This window comes from Mytilus galloprovincialis, chromosome 5, assembly GCF_965363235.1.
Source record: "Mytilus galloprovincialis chromosome 5, xbMytGall1.hap1.1, whole genome shotgun sequence".
NCBI classification, from domain to species: Eukaryota; Metazoa; Mollusca; class Bivalvia; order Mytilida; family Mytilidae; genus Mytilus; species Mytilus galloprovincialis.
Window position 1 is genome coordinate 12,959,581 of NC_134842.1, and position 20,584 is coordinate 12,980,164.

The 20,584-nt window shown below is 31.3% G+C and overlaps 1 protein-coding gene across 1 annotated transcript in view; it reads right to left on the reverse strand.

The window, feature by feature from the left end:
• Nucleotides 1-20,584, reverse strand: part of LOC143075176 (phosphatidylinositol 4-kinase alpha-like) — a 71,872-nt gene that overhangs the window by 40,245 nt on the left and 11,043 nt on the right. Inside the window, exons 10-23 of the mRNA XM_076250513.1 lie at nucleotides 19,851-19,951; nucleotides 18,921-19,174; nucleotides 18,210-18,305; nucleotides 13,094-13,277; nucleotides 10,901-11,004; nucleotides 10,121-10,331; nucleotides 8,826-8,934; nucleotides 7,550-7,680; nucleotides 6,973-7,106; nucleotides 6,317-6,399; nucleotides 4,936-5,006; nucleotides 4,511-4,635; nucleotides 2,800-2,881; nucleotides 2,057-2,068 (exon numbers count right to left, since the gene is read on the reverse strand). Of these exons, the coding sequence (XP_076106628.1) occupies nucleotides 2,057-2,068; nucleotides 2,800-2,881; nucleotides 4,511-4,635; nucleotides 4,936-5,006; nucleotides 6,317-6,399; nucleotides 6,973-7,106; nucleotides 7,550-7,680; nucleotides 8,826-8,934; nucleotides 10,121-10,331; nucleotides 10,901-11,004; nucleotides 13,094-13,277; nucleotides 18,210-18,305; nucleotides 18,921-19,174; nucleotides 19,851-19,951 (1,697 nt within the window). The remainder of the gene's footprint in view (nucleotides 1-2,056; nucleotides 2,069-2,799; nucleotides 2,882-4,510; nucleotides 4,636-4,935; nucleotides 5,007-6,316; nucleotides 6,400-6,972; nucleotides 7,107-7,549; nucleotides 7,681-8,825; nucleotides 8,935-10,120; nucleotides 10,332-10,900; nucleotides 11,005-13,093; nucleotides 13,278-18,209; nucleotides 18,306-18,920; nucleotides 19,175-19,850; nucleotides 19,952-20,584) is intronic.

Here is a 20,584-nt window from a genome sequence, read left to right on the forward strand (position 1 = left end):
ATAGCTCGTTCAAAGGGGGTTTTAACTCTGTGACATCTTTATAACTTTAAGATCAATTGCATCAGTTTTTTAACATGTATATTTTACAGGTAGAGATATCTTAGCTACACGGTTTTCACTTGAAAAATTCTTTTCACTGGTGTAATTAATGAAAATAATGATTGAGAAATAGAAACCATACTAATGATGTCCATCATCTTAAATTTCTGAATCACTGAAGGTTTCAATTATCTTGAGAACTAAGGATCATTCAAATCTTTTATAATACACTTTAATTTCTCTCTGTAACAGAAAAGTGTAGAAAATTAATTGTGACTTTTGTCATCGACAATTTTATTATAATAGCTAGTGTTACTTTATGAAAAGTTCAAACCAATCAAACAAACATTTAATGACTAATAATAAATCACCCTTCAACAAACTATAATGTATATATTGAAAAGGATTTAAGGATATGCAGGACTTGATCTTGTAATTTAGACACTGAATTCTGATGAACGAAAACATTTTCATCATTCAGTTTCATATTCATTGAAGTTCATCGTTAAGACCAATCCTGAATTTAAAATAAACCAACAGAAAATAACAAACAAACAAAAATTAAAATTAAATTGCTAACTGAGTAAAGTTTTATATACCACATGATAATCCTGAAAACAAAATAGAAAAATGCAGATTTATTATGGTCTGAGTGTTTTGACACAGAATTTCTCAAGAAACATAGTGTTAAGATATCAGTACTTTACTCGTTAAATGAACTGGATTATTTCAAAGATATATATATAGATTAGAGGCTATATATATTTTGAGAATAAAAGATTAACTATAAAACTTTCATAATGAGGTGAATTATCCTACTATTATTATATATATAGGTATCATATTCACTACACTGCTACTTAAGAGTCTTTCAAGTTAAATTATACTGATAAAATCTTTGATTTGATTTTTGGTGTTTTAACGCCACTTTTAAGCACCTTATTTAGGCTATTTCATGGCGACCAGTTTTTATTGGTGGAGGAAGCCAGAGTGCCTGTAGAAAACCACTGACCTTAGATAGGAAAACTGACAATGCTAGTCAATTAAGATTGGAGTCGAGTGCACCTACACAAAAGGGGTTCAAAATTGACAACCTCAGTGTTGACTTGCTAGTGATTACAGTAGTAACTACTTAGACCACTCAGCCACCGAGAACCCAAAATTGTCTTTGTAAATTGGTGATGTAATTGAGGGGAAAGTTGCAGAACATTTATAACTGTGCTGTGTAGGAAAATGTGCATGAAATAACTGGAGTTAATCAAAATAATAATCATAATTGCTATAGTTATTTTTATCTCTTGTTTTTGCTCTTTTGATCTTCATTGTGTATGAGATCTAATTGTTTCTTATTCTTTGGCAATTTGACCCTTTCTAGACCTATTGTTTAAAACAATTTAATCAACTAATACGTTTTTTATCAATCTTTTCGTATAAAGCATTGACAATTATTCCCCTATGTTGACAAAATTGTTCAGATTTCAAACACATTTAGGCTAAGATACATAGAGTACAGAAGTTAACAAACTAAATATTCAAGTAAGATTAGTAATTATAAACTTGTTGAAACACACATAACATAAAAAAAAACTTATTTGTAGACATCTGTGCTATATTTTTCCATTCTTAAAACCCACAGAAATCGAAATAACTGAATTATTGAAATCATAGTTTGTGTTATTTATTTATTCTATCATCAAAAGAACACTCATATGTGTGATTTTTTAACAAAAGGAGCTATTTCCTATTGAGACATTGTTTCAGCCTTGATTCATTATGATAATGGTCAATAAATCCTTAATTGCAATTTTAGCTAAAAATAGGACCCATGTTGGCGGGTTTTCGAATCTACTCTTTTGATGTATAAAATCTAGCCTAACAATGGCTAAATAAAAGCCCTTATTACCTTTTACTCTTTTCACACTCAATTATATTATTAGCAAAAACAACAGAAGAAAATAACTATGGGTGATAAATAAGTAAGAGGAAAAACAAAACAACTTAACAATAGAATTCTTACATTGTACCATTCCTGAAACAATTGACACATATACATGCATATCATAATAAAATCTATCTAAAAACAAAATGTAAGTGAATATCTATAATAGTACTAACTCAATACATGTAAATTTATTGGTGTTATCATGTTAAAGTAGGCATTACAGTGAAGTTGTTACAATAAGGTGCTCATAGCAATAAAGGCTCAATTGTTGGTAGGAGGGAAGTTTGTCTTCACAAAAGATTATGCAGAATAATTAAAAAATGTCATGCATGATGGGTATTAACGTGTTTAGTCATATATTGTATTGAAATCATGCAAAACAATTGAATACCACGGTAATTTTATAAGAAATTAGCATCAGGTAAACATCCTAACTGCTGGCATGTAGCAGATCAGATAAAATAAGAAGTACAGTTGAATCATGAAATTCACAATGGTCCCCAATTTCAGATTTCCTGATAAAATGATTATTTCGTCCAAATTTTGGAGAGGATCTCATAAAAGATACAGGTGCTTACCTACTATAAGAAAATGATGACAGACTGATGAAATAATTTAAGATCCATAACTTTGTTGCTTCGGGTACAAAATTTTACAACTTTTATTTCTCATTACTATAAAAAGTTACTGTACTCTTCATTCATTTTGATGAAAAAAGGTAAACTATTCTGAACAGTAATTCACATAAAAAGCTTTAAGACATTACCCAATTTTATAAGTTAGTTAATTTACAGGCTCAAATCATGTACATGTCTTACCACTTCTAATGAGTTTGACAGTAACTGTAGTATATCAAACATAGTCTTCAATACAGTACCACTCCATAACAAATGGGGAAATCTGAAATTGTCATGTATTTATAATTCATTCTTTACTCAAACAAGACATTACATGTGAAATTAATTTCAATATTAGTAATCGATACAATAATTACGTTTAAGATTGTACCCAACACCTTGACTAATATTAATTTGGCTCGTTAAATTTTCATAAAATTTTGACAAAATGTTTACTTTGACCCTATGACAAAAATATAAAAATTTCAAAAAATTTGAACCAACCACTTTATCAGAAAATTTTTTTTGGTTATATAGCAGTTTGACAAACACTAATTTTGATCATTGAGAAGCTTAATATTTCCTCAACAATACAACATGATTAAAACGTTTGGCTGATTTTTACATAGTTATCTCCCTGTAGTGTTAGGTACGACCTTAATCATTCTAAACAAGATGTTGTATGTTGTCATGCTAAGCATATCCCCACTTGAAATTCAAAGTATAAGAAACATGATTTTGGTGTCTCCCTGGTCTTGCAGGTCCTACTGCAACCTATATTTTCTAACATCTTCATCATTTGATCTCTGGTGTATAGTTGTCTCAATGGAAATTATACTACATCATCTTATTCAAGACAAATATGAACTTATTCTGTTCAGTATTACTGGAGAAATGTGGCATGAGAAAATTAAGACCATTCAACATATTGAAATTTCAGAGTACCAGTAAAGACAAACAGGGACTAGACTGATTAGAACAGTAACAACACATCAATATCAAGTTGTTACCAAAAATTAAAAGTCATTCTGTTCAGTAATGGGGAGGTTTTTTTTTTCTGGTCCTACATGTGACATTTATTTACAGGTTTGACTGTACATCCCTGAATAATTCTTATATGATTTGCATATCTATAAATACTTGAATTGGGTTGGTCAATTAGAATTTTTCTCTAAGTTTACACTTCGATAAACCATGTTTCCGAAACTACTTTTGTAATCTTATTCATGCGCGATACACAAACTTGCAGTGATCCCGGGATTTTCAGCAAATTGAGATTAAAAAACAATTGCATAACAGTTGTGACTATTCTAGTGCATATATAACAAAAAAAGAAATAAATTTATTGCACTAAAGCTTCGACAATGTACAAAAATTAAAATTAATAAAATTCTGCGAAATATCATGAAGGATTTGGCGAATTTACGTCATGGCAAAACACGACGTCATACGAATGGAAATTTTCAAGGGAAATATTATTTCGTTACGTGTACGCTTCAAATTCGGATAAAATTTAATTAAAATGAAGTTTTTGAGGTAGGTGCTATTTCATTTAAGATTCCGTTGTATTTATCGGACATTTATGGTTTTTAGAAAGTCAAGATGACGGCGTACTCCTTAGTTACGACTTGCCATTGTGCTTTTGATGGTAAATATATATAGTAGCCATCAACAACAAAAAATGTTTGGCTGAAGAATTATAAGGATTAAACACATTTTTTCTAGAGGTTATTGATGTGTAAACCGGGGCTCTTACTCACAAACTCAACATAAAAGTCCTTCGGACTATTATTCAGTTTGTGAGTTAATCGCCCCGGTTTACACATCAATAACCTCTAGAAAAAATGTGTTTAATCCTATACTAATCTAAGAACTGTTTTCCACATCTGCATTCACTATATAAAGTACTTACTTTTCAACCAGTCTAGAGAGGTGGATGTCAGCTACTGTCCTGATTCTTTTGTAGATGTGATTAAACTTGACCAATAAGAACTGTGCTAGTAGATCCAACTCGTGTTCTTTAGCCTCTGTCTTTGGCTAAACAATAAAATACAATCATGACTATACAATATCTGGTTTGGGGAACTGCATTCTATCTTTACATTTATCAATATTTCAGTCATTGCAAGTATCATATCTTTAAATGTTTCTTGATTTAATTCCATTATACAGATCTGACTGAAACAAATCTCAGTTTAAATAATATTTATGTATTGAGTAAATAGGAAAAATCCTGATGAAAACAAAAGCAAAAACACATTGCTGTAGTGAAGCCTTCAACATGCGGCAAACCTTATACCTTGTGAAACTCTAATAAAGTCAAAGATATGTTCTTACCTTTTCACTCATAGCTTCTAGAAATTTATCAAATGCTTTGTCTACAACTGCTCTGATGCAATTCCACATTCCTGTAAAATTATATATAAATCAAAGTTAACTAAAAAATAAATTCAATTATCGTGAACCCCCGCATTCCTTAAGGAACCGCCGTTGCAACCAGCGCTAATCATACTAGCCATTAGCACAGAGTAAACAAAGTTATATTTTATTGAGGCACCCACAGGAACCTTCCGAGAATGCTGCCATCAACCACAAGAAAAGAAATAGATAATCACGGACCATCTTAACCCAAAACGAGCATTAAGGAGGAAAAGAACAGTGATAGGAAATTATTTCTCTCTAACAGAATTCATTTGAAATTAAATGCACCCGATTTCGTATTCTTTAAATTCAATCTGATGCTCCCAAAAATATGTTAATCAAACACACAACCCTCGAGATACAACCACTTTTACAGATTACTGGCCATTCCAGATAGTTTGATGAACGAACACATAGTTAAAATTCAACATAGACTAGTGATATTTATACTTTGTCCTTTACTTTCCGCGACCGAAACATTTTACAGCATTCCTGACGCGATTGGAAGCAGTACCTCTGGCCAAGGGAAGCCAGTCGAAATGGTACGGAATTGCTGATAAAATGTCATCTATTTTGGGGAAGAAAGTTAACAGAACATTCAGACCACACAACCTATACAGTATATACACAGCCTGACAACTTATTGTATTATTCTTTCCACGATGCAAGAGGACAAACACATGTTGGCAGAATAATTTTAACAAACATTTTCACAACAAAAACATTTTATTTTAATTTCTTTTTATAGTTTATTTATATACTTAAAATGAACTTTCACTTTCACTTTCAGTACGTTGCTATTAATAACGTTACTTACCATTGTAACATTGTGACGTTTAAATTTTAACAACCCGATTTTGTACTTCAACATGATTTTATGTATTGTTTTTATCCTGATGACGGTGCCCTAGGCACTGAAACATGTCGATCAATAAATTTCTGCAGCAGTCCCTAAAGTGTTGTTGTTATAAGACTCTTATAAGAATAAATTAGATTATGGTTTTTTTGTATGAAGTGAAACTCTGTGTGACTTTTATCACATGATATTTCTTCTGTATAAATATTTATTTTATATAAAATATTGACAAATATAAAGTGTCATCGACTTATGCGCTTTAATATACTTTGGCATCTTTGATCTTTCTTGTATATTTTAAAGTCTGATAAACAAATTGATCAATATTTATACTTTCTCTTTGATCAGAACTCTATCTGAGCAAATTTGGGTACAAGAGGTCTTAAAAAATTGATTTTAAACAGAATTGTTTGTGGTATTATCATATGGTACTATAATTACCTGCTTTATCTTTGAATATTGTGCTTTCTTCTAGATACATGTAAAGTCCTTGGACTGATTCAACATCATTAGAAAACTCTACTCTGAAACAGAAATAGATCAACAACATAAAGTTTAAAACAATCCTTGTTATTCTATCCTATACCTAATAACTCTATGTATAAAATGAATTGAACTTTAAATACATATATTTGTATTTCATCTACTGTAAATTCAGAAATTATTGCAAGGTTTTTATTATTGCGAAAAATGCAAGAGTTCTATAGGGAATAATTTACACTTGCATTTTGAAATATTTTATATGAATTAAACAGGATTTTTCTCAAAATCGTAAAAATTAAAATCGCATTCAAGTCTAAAATGACAAAATCGCAATAATAAATGCACACAATAATTTCTGAATTTACAGTACTTGAAATTATGTTATCTTAATTCCTATCTAAAAGCTCAATTAGGTCTAGATTTGGGTCCTCTAAAGCTTGCCAGATGGTGTGGCCATTTGTATATTGTGAAAAAGATCACTATGACCTCTAGTTTTCCTTTTGCGTTATGCCTTGTTGCTTGATTGCGGTAAATGTCTACCGCAGGTCGGTTTATTTTTACTAAGGAACAAGAAATTCTAGGAGATCTGACAGTCTTTCTAAATAATAAAATACCTGAGTGTTTCCAGTCTATATACTGACAACAGATAAATACACTGGGTAAACTGTAGCTTCTGTACTAAGTAGTAAATCTCAGGATTGTTATCCAATAACTGACAAATATTGTTCCTTAGGTCTACCAACTCTGCCTGTTGAAAAAAAAGTAACAGTTAATATAAATATGTCTTTCATGTTTGAATTTATCACAAATGTTCCTTAAATTAACTGCCCTATCTGTTGAGAAAAATAAACTGTTACAGTAATAAAGAGGCATTTCTCATTTTTTGTGTCATTTTTCAAGGCCACATTTTCACTAGTTCAGATCTTTCAGACATTTTCAAAAGCATTTTCTACATAATTTGTAACTGTGTCATTACAGCCCCAAGTTAGATCAAAAATTGAATTTAAACACTATAAGTAGTCATATATGTGTTGCTTTGTCATTTTTCATGGAGAATTAATACAGGAGTTCAAATCCCAGCTTTGACTCACCACCATATTTTCACATTATTATGCAACCTTGTTATTCTTCGTGTCCATTTGTAAATACAGGCACTTATATCTCATTTGAGATTTCTACACTTGTGCATACCTGTGTAACTGTATCATTCTTCATGGCCACATTATACAGTAGTTCAGATCTCAGATGAGATTTAGAGATCAGGAAAGGAGATGTAACAGCAATCTCACAGACACCTTCAAACCATTCAGGAGGCCATAATGCTGAAAATATCATTTTTAAACTTGTAATCTCAGTCAATAAAATGTTACTTTATCACACTGCCTAAAATCAATTAATTCAAAAGATTCTTATAAAATACAAGTCCAAACTAACAGAATTTGCAAAAAGGCAAGATTTCTGCAAAAAAACTTTCACGACAAGATTCTTTGGTTTGAAATAGATAAAAGTAATAAAACCTAAAATCTGAACAAATATTGGTATGCTACCTTTACTTATAAAAGTGTGCTTAATCTGAAATACTACAGCAGTAGTCTGGACATAGGTCAGAAAGATATACTCGAAATTCTAAAGGTCTCTCACACTAGAACCATCATATTGCAAATTTTCACTCAAATCAATTGAATCATCCAAGAGGAGTTGCATTTCCCTGTTTCATCATAAAATAGATATTAAAAACCATTGAAATTTGTTTTTTCATAATCATTTATACTGCAATCAGCTATTTTACTATACAGACATTAGCTCTATATGTCAATAACCTCAACTAACCTATGAGCCCCACCTACTTACCAGAAACTTCTGTATTTCATCAACAACGTCACGTCACAACAATGACAATGTGTAGTAACAATGGTCAAACTTTTATGAATTTAAACTTGTAATGTCTTCAAATTGGTAATATATACACCATGTTTATTAAATGTTATTAATTAAGTTCATTTTCCCTTTCTAATTCCTTAAATGTCAATGTCTTACCACCTGGACTACGCTCATAGGGAAATACCCCAAAATGGTACCCCAAGAGGGAAATTCCAAACACTTTTTTTAACAATAGTTGTTACATATTTTTTTTATTTTTTTTTATTGACTTCAGTATAAAAACAATATACATATAGTGTCTTAAAATATGAAATTTATTTGTATTCGGCACGAAACAGGGGAAATGCTCTGTAAAACCTTGCATTTCCCCCATTTCTAAGCCTCATACAAATAAATTTCATATTTCAAGACACTATACATATATTGTCTAAATTCATGAAAGTTCATTTAAATAGGTCATATTTCCATGATTATTTCTAGTCAGATAGGAGACACTTTGGTTAAAAAAATTAAACATGCAAAACACAAAGGGGTAATTTCTACATACTCCAAATTTTTTCATTCTGAAGGTTTAATATATACATACGTGAATCATCTGAAGCAAAGGCAAATACCACACAATACTGCCAGAAATCTATAAATAGTTTATGAAGACGTGGCTTGGGATCTGTTATCCTTGGCATTCTTCTGATTAACTGATTAAAAATACAAATAGTTATATTTTAAAGAAATATCATTTAAGTCCTATCATTTAAATGTTCAAGTAATGACTAATTACATTTCAATTTGTAGGACATAATGCAAAGAAAATCTGGCTAAAATCCAGATCGTGTGTTAACACTTTCTTTACAAGGAACTTACAACACTCTGTTCTGGTTATTATCAAATCAGCTAATGAAATGTCTGCCTCAAATTAGAAGGTGTGTATGATTTTGACAAAACTTGATCCAGAAAGGATTAAAACAGAAAGTAGAATAGAGCATCGTCAGATCAGTGTAAGCTGCAGGTGGAGTTATGATTTGTATTTCAATCATATTGTGCAATAAGTTATGTAACAATGTATGACCAATTTGCTTGCAGTTGATATAACTGTGAGTACTCTCAGATCTGTATACGTACTTATTTTCTTTTTGTTGTTGGGATGCATGTCCACTCTATGTTTTTGTTAGATTGTATCCATCTGATGAGTTAAGCCTTTTTAACTGATTTATAAAGTTCGTAATTCAGTAGTTGACGTTTGTTGCTGTGTAACATATTTGTTTTTTTTGTTAAAAAATTTTGTGTGCACAAATTAGGCTATTAGTTTTCTCGTTTGAATTGTCTCACAGTTGTCATTTCAGGGCATTTTATAGCAGCCTGACTATGCAGTATGGGGGTTGCTCATTGTTAAAGACCGTATGATGACCTATAGTTGTTTATTTCTATGTTATTTGGTCTATTGTGAAGAGTTGTCTAATTAACAATATTACCAAATCTTCTTTTTTAGACAACTACTGATATTCTATGACTGGCATCAGTAACTCCAGGTTCCCTGCACAACTGGAAGCCTTCATCCCACCTAAAAAAAACTTACCACTGCTATAACTGGTATCAATACACCCAGGTTCCCTGCACTACTGGAAGCCTTAATCCCACCTAAAAAACCTACCACTGCTATAACTGGTATCAGTACACCCAGGTTCCCTGCACTACTGGAAGCCTTAATCCCACCTAAAAAACTTACCACTGCTATAACTGGTATCAGTACACCCAGGTTCCCTGCACTACTGGAAGCCTTAATCCCACCTAATAAATCTACCACTGCTATAACTGGTATCAGTAAACCCAGGTTCCCTGCACGGCTGCACAACTGGAAGCCTTAATCCCACCTAAAAAACTTACCACTGCTATAACTGGTATCAGTACACCCAGGTTCCCTGCACTACTGGAAGCCTTCATCACACCAGATACTTTCTCACTGGTTCTCTTAGCCTCTAACCCCATCTGTACAAAGAGTTCTAACAGCCTGACAAGTAGCTCTAATTGATCATTCTCCCCCTGAATGTTAGAGGCTATGTTGGCAAAGGCATTGATTACATGTGGTGATACTTGTCTGAAAGGGAGAAATATATTTATTTTGCATTTTGGCAATATCAGTGGTTGTGATAATTTTGATTGCTATGCTTTATTATAGCATAATTTAGGACATTTAAATAAAAATGTAATGCTGTTCTAAATAGGATATTTAAAATTGAGGATGGAAATGGGGAATGTGTCAAAGAGACAACAACCCGACCAAATAAAAAACAACAGCAGAGGGTCACCAACAGGTCTTCAATGTAGCAAGAAATTCCCGCACCCGGAGGCGTCCTTCATTGCATATCTAGTTACATCACCTTTACTGGATGTCAAATCTGGCATATTGAAACTACATAAAAGTTCATAAAAGAGAAGTCTTCAATATTTTAGATTGAGCAAAATTGTGTAAATACCTGTTTTAATGGTACAGACATAACACATCATGTTATTTTAAAACACATACAAATTCCTTGCAGCAGAGTATACAAATTATTCCTAATAAACTGTTTCTTATATTTCTTGACCCACTTACCTATAGCATTTATTTTACATTAAGTTTTTCTGACCTACACATGCACAGAAGACACCACACAAGTAACTGACCTATAGCCTTTAATTTTCTCATCAGTAACATTCTCATTGTATGGTGCACTACTTTCCAGACTTACAGTGGTAAACATCTGCATAATCTCATGGTACAGTGTTGTCTGGTAAAAAAGACACAATAAAAAATTGTTACACAGCAAAATACTTATTAATTACTTTGAGAATATCACTACATTAAAGCTATATATATGTAGTGTAATATTGTTCCTATGTCCATCCAAATCAAGGCTAGATTTGTTTAGTAAGGTTCATATTGCTCAGTTCCTATGCCCACTCAAATCAAGGCTAGTTTTGTTTAGTAAGGTTCATATTGCTCAGTTCCTATGCCCATCTAAATCAAGGCTAGTTTTGTTTAGTAAGGTTCATATTGCTCAGTTCCTATGCCCATCCAAATCAAGGCTAGTTTTGTTTAGTAAGGTTCATATTGCTCAGTTCCTATGCCCACTCAAATCAAGGCTAGTTTTGTTTAGTAAGGTTCATATTGCTCAGTTCCTATGCCCATCTAAATCAAGGCTAGTTTTGTTTAGTAAGGTTCATATTGCTCAGTTCCTATGCCCATCTAAATCAAGGCTAGTTTTGTTTAGTAAGATTCATATTGCTCAGTTCCTTTGCCCATCCAAATCAAGGCTAGTTTTGTTTAGTAAGGTTCATATTGCTCAGTTCCTATGCCCATCCAAATCAAGGCTAGTTTTGTTTAGTAAGGTTCATATTGCTCAGTTCCTATGCCCATCCAAATCAAGGCTAGTTTTGTTTAGTAAGGTTCATATTGCTCAGTTCCTATGCCCATCCAAATCAAGGCTAGTTTTGTTTAGTAAGGTTCATATTGCTCAGTTCCTATGCCTATCCAAATGAAGGCTAGTTTTGTTTAGTAAGGTTCTATTGCTCAGTGTAGTTTTATATGTTGTGTTTTGTATATACTGTTGTTCATAAGTAGATAATTTTTGTATTTTGTCATGGCACTGTCATTTTGAATATATTTTGCCTCTCCTATATAGGAAAACTCATTGACAAAATCAAGCATTATATCTTACATATTTTGTTTATTGGGACAATCAGAGTTGACACTGATGTCATATTGGAAATAAACAACAATTTACAATCATTTGGTTGGCTTCATTACCAAATTAAACTAGAGGCTCTAAAGAGCCTGTGTCGCTCACCTTGGTCTATGTGAATATTAAACAAAGGAAGCAGATGGATTCATGACAAAATTGTGTTTTGGTGATGGTGATGTGTGTGTACATCTCACTTTACTGAACATTCTTGCTGCTTACAATTATCTCTATCTATAATGAACTTGGCCCAGTAGTTTCAGTGGAATGTTTAGTAAAAATTTACAAATTTTATGAAAATTGTTAAAAATTGACTATAAAGGACAATAACTCCTTAGGGGGTCAACTGACCATTTCGGTCATGTTGACTTATTTGTAAATCTTACTTTGCTGAACATTATTGCTGTTTACAGTTTATCTCTATCTATAATAATATTAAGATAATAACCAAAAACAGTAAAATTTCCTTTAAATTACCAATTGAGGGACAGCAATCCAACAACTGGTTGTCAGATTCATCTGAAAATTTCAGGGCAGATAAATCTTGACCTGATAAACATTTTTACCGATTGTCAGGTTTGCTCTAAATGCTTTGGTTTTTGAGTTAAAAGCCAAAAACTGCATTTTACCCCTATGTTCTATTTTTAGCCATGGCAGCCATCTTGGTTTGTTGGCCGGGTCACCGGACCTTTTTTTAAACTAGATACCCCAATGATGATTGTGGCCAAGTTTGGATTAATTTGGCCCAGTAGTTTTAGAGGAGAAGATTTTTGTAAAAGTTAACGATGGACGCAGGACGACACGGACCACGACGGACGACGGACGCAAAATGATGGGAAAAGCTCACTTGGCCTTTCGGGCCAGGTGAGCAAAAAAGGGGTATGATTGCCAATGAGACAACCCTCCACAAGAGACCAACTTATTTCAGACAGATAAATAAATAATTAGCTAAAGGTCACTGTACGGCCTTCAAAAATGAGCAAAGCCAAAATCATAGTCAGCTATTAAAGGCCCAGAAATCTAAAAATGTAAAACAATTCAAATAAGAAAACGGACTAAGTAATCTATACCCCATATTTCCTTTTTTTTTATAATACACAAGGAAATGTGGTGCATCTAAGTGGACTAGAATACTCACACATCCTGCCATAATCATACAACCCATCTGATCCACAATTAGTTTATCTAATGAAGATGGTGGGGAACAAAATCTCTGTTGAAATATTTGCATCACAGAATCTGATGTCTTTGGTGTGTCCTTCAGCGCCACAGCAATGTGTCCTAATGTTAGAATCGTGTTGGTAGATATCAGGTTTGATTCCCTATAGATTACAAAATGTTTTTTAAATTTCATTGTTAATAATTGTTTGTTTTTGTTTTTTTACAATAAAAAGAAGTAATTATTTGTCAGTATAAAGAAAGATCTTAAAGATGGTAAAGCTTGCAAAACATCATTCCAATATTATTCACTATTGTAAAGCTTGAACTTAAAATTGCTCTATTGTCATAAAAAAGCTTAAGAAAAGAAAACATTCTTAAAAAACATGCATATATGTTAAAAATATAAAAGAAAAAGTTTCTGGTATTTTAAAATGATAACATGTAAGAGGTGTGATTAATTATTAAGAAACTTAAAAGGGACACAAAATATACTGCTTAGATGGTTATGAATAAGATACCAGTAGTTTTTGTTATTTAATATTAAATTAAAATGTTTGTATGCTCAATTATAATAGTTTCTGTATGAACATTTTAGAATTTGGGAGGAAATTCGTGGATTGGCTGATTGATTGTTACCAGAGTCAATCGACAAATATTACATTAGGACTATAATAAATTACACAATAAATCAGTAAGAAATGATTGAAAAGGAATTTGAACAGGCAGATAGGCAGACAATTTTGGCTGCAACTAGACAGGCTAAAGACTTGTTTAGAGAAGTCAGAAGTTCTGCCTTGCAACAGGCTACCAAAAAAACCTAGTGAAAAGCTGTGCCGAGATTTTGAAACTTGCAGAGAGAAAAATCAGATTGAACATCCTCTTCTCATTCTACATGGTTGTCAATGGATACAAGATCAATAAATCAAGTATCCATGGAAGTACAATTTTTCCTGAATTAATGAAACTTGTTATCCAAAAATTAAAATTATTTTTTCTAAAAATGAAGGGGAAATATGAAGAATATCATACAAAGAATTGAACTTTGCAAGGTTGAGAAAAGAAAGGGATAAGCTTCACAATTAGTTCCATCTAAACAGTATAAAATATTCACACTGTTAATGAAAAACTGAAAATATATTAATGAAAACTCATTCCAAAAAGATATTATACAACATTCAATGAAAATAATGTTTACACATCAGCAAACTCAAATAAATAAATAAAAAGGATAAAAAGGATATGAAGGCAAAGCAAGGTTCAAGCAAAAGCAAGAAAAATAAAATATCACCTATAAATGCATCAGAAAGTTGACATAGAGTAATGATTTTCAGGTCTAAATATAAAATATATATGGTGGTTAAGTTATAGTGTATATATGATACAACTAGAAATGATTGATTTACAACTTATACAAGAGAACTTTTACTTTAACATTCTGTTCACGTTTGGTAAAAAATTAAAGTAATAAAAAATCTAAGGAGGACTATTTTAGATCAGAAAGAGGACTATTTTAGATCAGAAAAAAATACTGTGTTCAATTAAACCAAAAAATATTGCTACATTTTATTTCAAAGTAGGAGTTACTGAAGGCTTTAGTTCAAACGAAAAAGTTTTCAACATGATGTTGCATTAAATATTCACTATTTTATTTTGATTATGCAATTTTTTTCCCCTTCTTTTGGTTAAATAAAAAATCTCTCTTTACCGTATTTCTAAAAACACTAATGTAATTGAAATTAATTTTCCAAAAAATATATTGCCCTGTTTAATTATAGTTCGGGTGAAATTGAACAAACAAACACAGCCCTAAAATCAATCTCATAACAAGTGTGAAAGAAAAACCAACAGTGAAAATAGACATAAAATGGTGATATACTGGCAAAATGTTTGATTTTGCAATTTTTTCACCCTTTTTTGGTTTAATAAAAAAATTCCCTCTTTACTAGTACTGTTTTAAAACACTAACATGTAAATTCAAATTAATTTTCTTCCAAATAAGATATTACCCCTTTTTTAAATAATAGTTTGGTGATATTGCACAAAAAAGAACATGTAGGCGAGTAGGTAAGTTAGCCTGAAAATCAATCTCATTACCAGTGTGAAAGAAAACCAACAGTGAAAATAGACATAAAATGGTGATATACTGGCAACAGCTCAGCAAATTCTGCAACACTACTGTGTAACACAACTAAAATGCTACAAGTGATATGTTATTAATGAAAGCTTGTGTTAAGATAAAGCAATTAGTCATGATTATCAAATGAGATTTGCCTCTCGACATCGCTGGGTTGAAAGTCTTGCGATGTGGGACGGATAAATTTCATCACAAGCTTCAACTGGTTCCACCTTTCTTCTGGTGATTTTCCATTCTTCCTGCTAAGGTAATTATACATGTTATTAAGGTCAAATCATGCAAAGCTCAGAACCTATCACATGCATGCAATGGACACCTTTAAACAATGTTAATAATTTAGGTCAAATTGGTCTGTCATTTTTTCAGTTTGTTAAAACCATGTAATTGATAAATCAACAACTTAAAACAGTTACTTTATAACTGCTGTTTAGCATGTTGTATTATATTTTTTACAGGCTTCTCCAAGGAAGTCTTAACTTAAACAAGTAAATTATCACAAAGATTTGTAAAAAATTGGCTGCAATTCAAAAATCTGTTTGTATGACATCATTTGTAGAAATTTGTGTAATTTTCCTCAACTTTTATAATTAATTTTCATTTATTTTTATCATTGCTTGAAAAATTTAAAGGGAGCATCAAATGTGAGTTTCTTCAATATTTAAAAAAGCTGTATTTTATTCAGAGGTAGCAAGGGGCTCTTTTCTCAAAAAATCTTGTGTAAAAATTGTTTATATAAGTTATAGTGAAAAGTCCCTGACTTACAAGTATTTTTTTCTCATATTACTTTTTGTGAAAAGAGTGGGGTTTTTTTTTATTTAATGTTATAGGTATTGGAAACTATATGTGATGCCATTCAAAAAGTATAACATGTGAGGAGAACTTTTCTATTGTTTCTTCAATTACACATCTCCCATTATCAGTAGGAGAACTGTACACTCAAGAATTTTCAATGATGTAGGGCATTTCTAAAATTCAACCTCCTACTTGTTACCTTTACACAGGAGACTAGATATAAAGTTTCTCTAGACGCCTAAGCAAGCTTAATATATTTCTCCATATTTCATCATGTTTATAGGACATTTATCAAATAAATTATTACCTACGTATTCTGAAAAGCAAGCTTTTAAGGCACTTTTTAACTCCATATATCATAGGACATTTATCAAATAAAATATTACCTACATATTCTGTAACAAGAAAGATTATTGACTAAACAATTAATTTGCAAGACAACATATATATAAATGTATTTAACTGTGAAAAGTAACTTTTAAATTTCTACAGCTAATATAGAAGAACAAATTGAAGATTATTTTAAATATGTTCAAAAATGTTCAAATAAGAAATAAAGTGTCCATAATGAACATGGACAACAATAAGAGACACATATCTTTAATACAAATAATAATTAATTTGTAATATCATCAATTTTCTATGAGTGTGTAGGTTAATTGCTCCAATCAATAAACTTTAGAATAAACATGTTTACTCATAAATATGATGTTTGAATTGTCTTTTTCATCAATCATTGATTGGAAATATTTTGTGAGTTATATGAATTCCAGCTGCAATGTTGCTTATGTTGGTTACGAAAGTAGTCTTGTTGATCATCAATCCAAAAATAAGAAATGTGTCTAATGTAAAAAAATGGCTTATTTTTTAAAACCCAGAACTCTGGAAGAACATAAATCAAAATCATCAAAGTATATATACAGATCGACAGACAAAATTAAAAGTAAATTGCTCATGTCATACTTTCCCTATTTTGAAACACTTAAAGTCACTTTTTTGCTCACCGGAAAAAAAGATGAACAACAATAAACTAGAATGAGTCTGTCTCTAAAGAGCATATTAAAATTATAAAAATTTCTCTCTTTAATTTTCTAGTATTATGCCATGCTATATTTTCCTACCTGAACATTGTTTTACAGATAGCTTGTCATGTGGGAGTTTGTTTGATGTAAATCACAGAAAGTGTTTTTGGAAAAGGCACATTGCAGCTAAGTATATAGGTAGGTATAATGTTGGAAAAAGCCATCATGTTTTTTTGGTGTATCAAGTTAACAGCTTACCCAACAAAAAGCCTATACATTATACATAAAGTGGAAAATTAAATAAACTGTCTGTTAAATCTTAAAAAATATGCGCACATTTCACATATGGTTAAGTAGTTTTTCTTAAAAAGTTTTGCAAATTCTAGGGCCAAACTTGCTAGTGAGATTTTATTTCTGTGCTTTTCTCCTACATATCTTATGCCTAATTCAAATATTCCTTTTTTTACAAACTAAATTTATTTGAGGGGATATTTGTGATGTATAATCAAATCCCGAAGAAGAAAATTATCCTCCAAATATTTTCCACTTCAATAAGTGACATGTAATATGAAATTTTATCAGAAAAAAAGTAATACCAGTATATATCTACAAATGTACAAATATTTAAACTTCTTTACTGTCGGAGTCCAGCTTTCAAACATCTGCATTTCAAAATAAATCTATAGAGAGAGGTCCATCTTAATCTTTCAATAAAGTGTGAGTTTATACAAATTATTTTAAGACATGATCTTTAGCTGTTTTTACATTTGAAATTGGTTTTTGTTTTGCTCATTTCTATGAGATTTTGATTTTAAGTCTCTTCATGTTCTGATATTAGATGATTGGTTGTGTTTTGCTCATTCCTAAGAGATTTTGATTTTAAGTCTCTTCATGTTCTGATATTAGATGATTGGTTGCAAGAAAAAGTATTTATCAGTTACAAGGCTTCAGTTAAAAGCAATTTGTTTATAAGTTAAAACGCCCTTCCTCTTATATCTAAAAGGGGATTAGGCGAACACAATCCCAGACTTATAGACGTAAATCCTTTGCAGTTCAAATCACTTATGCCCCACGATTGTTCAAGTGAATACCCCAATAACATATTACAATATGACACAACACAAAATTAAATATTGTTATCATACCTGTCTGACAGTTCTGCTCTATACAGTCTGTTAGATACTGATGCTAGGAATGCCTGGACACATTCAGGATCCTGTCGGAGTCCAGCTTTTAAACATCTGCATTTTAAAATAAATCTATAGAGAGACCATCTTAATCTTTCAATAAAGTGTGAGTTAATACAAATTATTTTAAAACATGATCTTTAGCTGTTATTTATTCTATGCATTTGAGATATTGCCACATATCCATTTATTGTCAATTCAGAAAGTTGGGCATTATTTATATTGTTGATAAAATTGCAAAGGGATATGTTTGGCAAAAATAAAAACTAGCATTTCATATTTTGATAGCATTGTTTCTATCCAGCATTTCATGTAATCATTATTATTAATCTTGCTTTTTTACTAATCCCAATAATAAAATTTTGCAAAATATTACCATGACAAATAGAGATATTTTTCTTCAAACATTAAACAATTTTGTCTTTATTCTAAAATTTCTTAACACAATATAAAAAAGATAATGTGGTATAATTGTCAATGAAACAACCCTACACAAGAGACCAAATGACACAGAAATTTTAAAACAACTATAGGTCACCGTACAGCCTTAAACAATGAGCAAAGCCCATACCACATAGTCAGCTATAAAAGGCCCCAAAAAGATAACTGTAAAACAATTCAACAAGTTTTTTTTTTATAACTGAAAATAGTTAAAAATCCAACACTTACTTGCAGATATTCATAATTGCACAGTCCCTTAAGTTTTCCAATGACTTGAGTAATTTATTTGAAGGTTTGTTCTTGCCAGACAGTGGTGAGTTGGTGCTGTCTGTAACAGTTATCTTGATACTGCTGCGGCCATGTGACGTGGCATATTTGTTCAGTTTACTGAGTATTGGTGAGGGCATTACAAGAAATTCTCGTAAAGATGTACACATGCTGGAAGCCAATACTGGAAACTTGACAGCTAGCTTACCTAGTGCCTGCAATATATATCACAAAATAAAAGTCAAATGAAAGTTTGAATCAACGTACAAGTTTATATTTTGTTGTAAGTAAGCTTTGTGGTTTTACATATATTCTTTTACTCCACTATAAAAGGGTTCCAACCATAAATAGAAACTTCTTTTGAAACAAACTGAAATTTTTCTATTCAGGGTATTGTTTTGGTTTTTTTTGGCAAAGGTATCAGCAGTAGGCAGTTTTGAAACATGCTAAAAAATACTTGTGTCAACACTTAATATATGATATATAGATATAAGAATATGTTGTATGAGTTCCAATGAGACAACTCTCCAATTATGCACACAACTATTGGTCATATAAGCAATATATGACTAAAAATATTAAATCATTTTGCACTACTGTAAGTAACAGTAAGATACCAGCTGAAGCATAAATTACCTTTTTCACCTGTGTTGTTTTACATACATGCTAATGGTGTATGAGCTAGCAAGAACTTCCTGTCTGTGTTGGTACTGATCTTCTCTGTTAGTTTTATTATTATACATAGATTTTCTATTTACAGTTTTACATACCTCCAAAGCTACAAGCAGTAATGGGGTGTGAGCCAGCAAGAACTTCCTGTCTGTGTTGGTACTGATCTTCTCTGTTAGTTTTATTATTATACATAGATTTTCTATTTACAGTTTTACATACCTCCAAAGCTACAAGCAGTAATGGGGTGTGAGCCAGCAAGAACTTCCTGTCTGTGTTGGTACTGATCTTCTCTGTAAGTTTTATACATAGATTTTCTGCCTCTGATAAAACAAATGATTAAATCAAAATTCATTTTACTTTATATCCAGAATATTTAACAAAATAAATCAGAATATTTCTATGGTTTGAGGCAAACTAAAGTAAGAGAACAGAAACAACAGATTTAGCATTTTTTTAATTTATAAAGGGACATAACTCAAGAACAATAAAAGTGACCCAACCAATTACGAACTTAAAATGTGTTTTGTGGTAATAGGCATTGTGTATAAGCTTTATAACATTGAGTAGAGGGAAACTAAATTCAGAGAGCAAAAAAATAAATCAATTAGTGTGTTTATAAAGGGGCATAACCCATGAACGGTAAAAGTGATGCCACACAATTTCCTTTGAGGTTGAGGCAAACAAAAGTTAAAGAACAAAAACCAATTATTGGGACGGTTGGGACATGGTAACAATTAATGCCCCCTCCACTACTGCATTTTTTTTCATAGTTGGATTGCCGAGTTTGTCTCCTTGTCTCCTTGACTTTACCCAAATATCCTTTAATTTTATTATTGCAAACTTTTAAATTCATCTATTTTCCAGCAATAGAATTTCACGATTTCAATCACCAAACATGTTCAGGAAGTTAAAAAAAAAAATTCTAGTCTTTTATTCTTATCCTCATTAGGTAA